General features: G+C 30.3%; 1 protein-coding gene across 1 annotated transcript; it reads right to left on the bottom strand.

The window, feature by feature from the left end:
• Positions 1-414: 414 nt before the first annotated feature.
• LOC112591841 lies at positions 415-2,392 on the bottom strand. Its single transcript, XM_025335777.1, has 2 exons — positions 1,688-2,392; positions 415-1,620 (listed from the first exon to the last, which is right to left on the bottom strand). The coding sequence occupies exons 1-2, from the start codon at positions 2,366-2,368 to the stop codon at positions 457-459; spliced, it is 1,845 nt and encodes a 614-aa protein (XP_025191562.1). The 5' UTR covers positions 2,369-2,392; the 3' UTR covers positions 415-456.
• Positions 2,393-2,815: the final 423 nt, after the last annotated feature.

The raw sequence follows: 2,815 nt of genomic DNA, 5'->3' as shown, positions 1-2,815 counted from the left end.
TAATTCAGTAAATTGTTCACCTGTTGTCGATTTTTACATTTTTGTTACATTACAATATTATTATTTTTTTAATTTGCTGAATTTAGATCGATGCAGTGAAAGTTAACAAGGTGAGATATAGTAATAAAATAAAACTCATTTAAGAGTATTATGAATATTGACGTCAATGTTATTAAAAAAATAAAAAATATAATTATGTATACTATTATAGCTACTTTTATTATAAAATAATTAAAAAGCTATAACATTTTTATTCAATGAAATATCAATTATATAATAAATTGAGTTATTTTTCATACAAAAGTTGTATATTTTTAACAATTTTATTATGAACTAATAGTTTAAAATATGCAAAATATTAAATACAAGTTAAATCAATTTTATTGCATGATAGCAAATTTTTTTATCAATATCAATAAAAAAAACATTCTTTATAATGTATAGTCGTAAATAAGTTCAACTACTACTTAAATTTTTAATTATTTCTTCTATCATTTCTTTTTTGGTCATTCCATTTATCTCAGCCTTTTTCTTCACATCCGCAACCATAACGTCGATCAATTTTTTACTATTCAATTTTAAAAATTTAGGATGTTTATTTTTAGATTGCAATTTGTATTTTTTCGTTTTGTCTCCAACAAATTTTTTCAATTGTGAAGTGTCAGTTACTTCTTTGTACTCTATATGTTTGTCCGGATGTACAACAATTACGCCTAACGAATGTCGCTTGTTTGGTATTTTTTTTTGTATGGGTATATTATCGTCTAGGTCAGGTACATTTTTTAAAAATTCTTCATTTTTCTGAGCAACTTGGTCAGGATCTTCATCATCATCGTCATCTTCGTTACTTACAGTAGTTCCACTAGAAGGTGTCAACGTTGGTGTTAAGCCTACGTTATTATTTTTGATATTTTTACCTGCCACAATTATTCCCACGGCATCTCTCAATGTTTTTGCCCTGGGATGTTTATCGCTCATGATCACTTTGCCGGATTTCAACAGTTTTAACGTGTCCGCTCCGATTCCTACGATAGACATAGTGGACAGCACAAAACAGTCAATGTTGCTTATTGCCGTGTCCATGTGTTTTGAAAGTTCGATAAGTTTTCTTTGAGCTTTATTCTTTTTCTCTTTCAATGATTTTGCATTACATGGTTTTTCAAAGATATTATTTACTAATTCATCCACATTAAATTCTGGAGAAATAAGTTTTAATATATCTTTTGCTGAATCTGGAACGGTTGACTCGTTCTCTAAGATGTTTGTTAACATTTTGTGAGTAGACTGTGGACCTTTTTGATACAATTCCTTAAGATTCTCTGTCGTTTTCAAAAAATCATTAGCTAACGGAACTATTTTTGTAACCAAGTCACTAATAGTTTGTTTTAAACCAGTTTTCAGTGAGTAACTGACTGTCCGTAAACTTTGATCAACATCATTGAATGTTTGGGACACTTTTACACTACTTATTGCATTTTTTATAGTTGCTAACATACTACTTCGCATTTCACTAGTATCTAAAACACTTCGATATGCAATTTGCTTAGCATCTTGTGATGTGACTTTTTTAAATTTATCGTACGCATTACGTTTACATTGGTCTGCATTGTGTTCATTAAACTAAAACAAAAAAAAACAATTTTATAAATAATTCTATGATAAATATAAAGTTATCTGTTATTATTACCAAAAATGAAGAATAGACATCATTATCTGCATTTGAATCTGGATCATCGAACATCGAATCTTCAGCTTCCGATGAGTCAAATTTATTATTTAGACCATCAGGTAACCCATTTGTCGTGGAATATATTTGATCATCAATAGGTATTCTTTCATTTGTTGTTTTATTTATCATGTATGTTCTAATACGTCTAATATGTCTCCTTTTCTTGGGATTCCTTCGAATGTCTTTTGATTGTGTCTCAGGGTTTTCTATTGGATTTTCATCATTTATATTTCTACTCTTTTCTGCATCTACATTTGTAGGAATTATCTTTCTCTTCCTATGTTTTTTTCTCCTGGGTTTTTTAGAGTTACTTGTACTATCTCTCACTTTCTGTGGACTTGGTTTTGCAAAATTACCATCTTCATCAGTATCTATTGAGGCTGAAAAATCTGAAGCGGCTAAATCAGAATTTTCAGGATATTCTGGTAACTTAGGTTGCTCTTTATTATTTCCCATATTATTTGTTTCTTCATATGAATTTTCTGGAACTTCCTCCAAACCATCATTAAGACTTTTAGGAATAGACTCACTATTGACATCTTGATATTCATTTGGATAATTTTTATCACTAACTATAACTGGTTCATTATTATTTTCATCAACAAATCGTGGTTGTTTTGATTTCCTACGCCGTCTCATTTTACGAGGATATCGTTTTGGAATGTTTCCATTTACATCGGTATCGGCAGAAGCAGAAAAATCCGATCCTGCTAAATCGAAATTTTCAGGGTTTTTCACAAATTCAGGTTGCTCGTTATTATTTTCAATATTATTTGTTTCTCCATATTCACCATCTGAGAGATCCTCAGACACATCATTATAACTTTGAGGAATAGACTCATTATTGACATCTTGTTCTTCAATTGTATCATATTCTTCAGACACTTCAAGACCGGTCCTAGGGTCTTTACGTTTCCGCCGACGTCTATTTTTTCCATGAGGTTGATTATCTGCATCAGTAATTTTTGGTTTATTGGTGGAATTTTGTGTTTCTGAATCCTGCTCAATGTCAGTGTTGTCTGCAACTGGCGATTCATCATCTCCTTCTTCAATTGTTTCATATTCATCAGACACTTCAATACCGGT

Source organism: Melanaphis sacchari, unplaced genomic scaffold (assembly GCF_002803265.2).
Source record: "Melanaphis sacchari strain LSU unplaced genomic scaffold, SCAv2.0 Contig1441_pilon_pilon, whole genome shotgun sequence".
NCBI lineage: Eukaryota > Metazoa > Arthropoda > Insecta > Hemiptera > Aphididae > Melanaphis > Melanaphis sacchari.
Note: the sequence above shows the minus strand (reverse complement) of the source record. Positions and strands in the feature narration are given on the sequence as shown.

Bases quoted from the DNA above. Each gene is read 5' to 3' on its own strand.
- LOC112591841 (XM_025335777.1), bottom strand. From the start codon at position 2,368: ATGAGACGGCGTAGGAAATCAAAACAACCACGATTTGTTGATGAAAAT. The intron at 1,621-1,687 runs GTAATAATAACA...TTTTTGTTTTAG, and splicing joins ATGTCTATTCTTCATTTTTG to TTTAATGAACACAATGCAGA.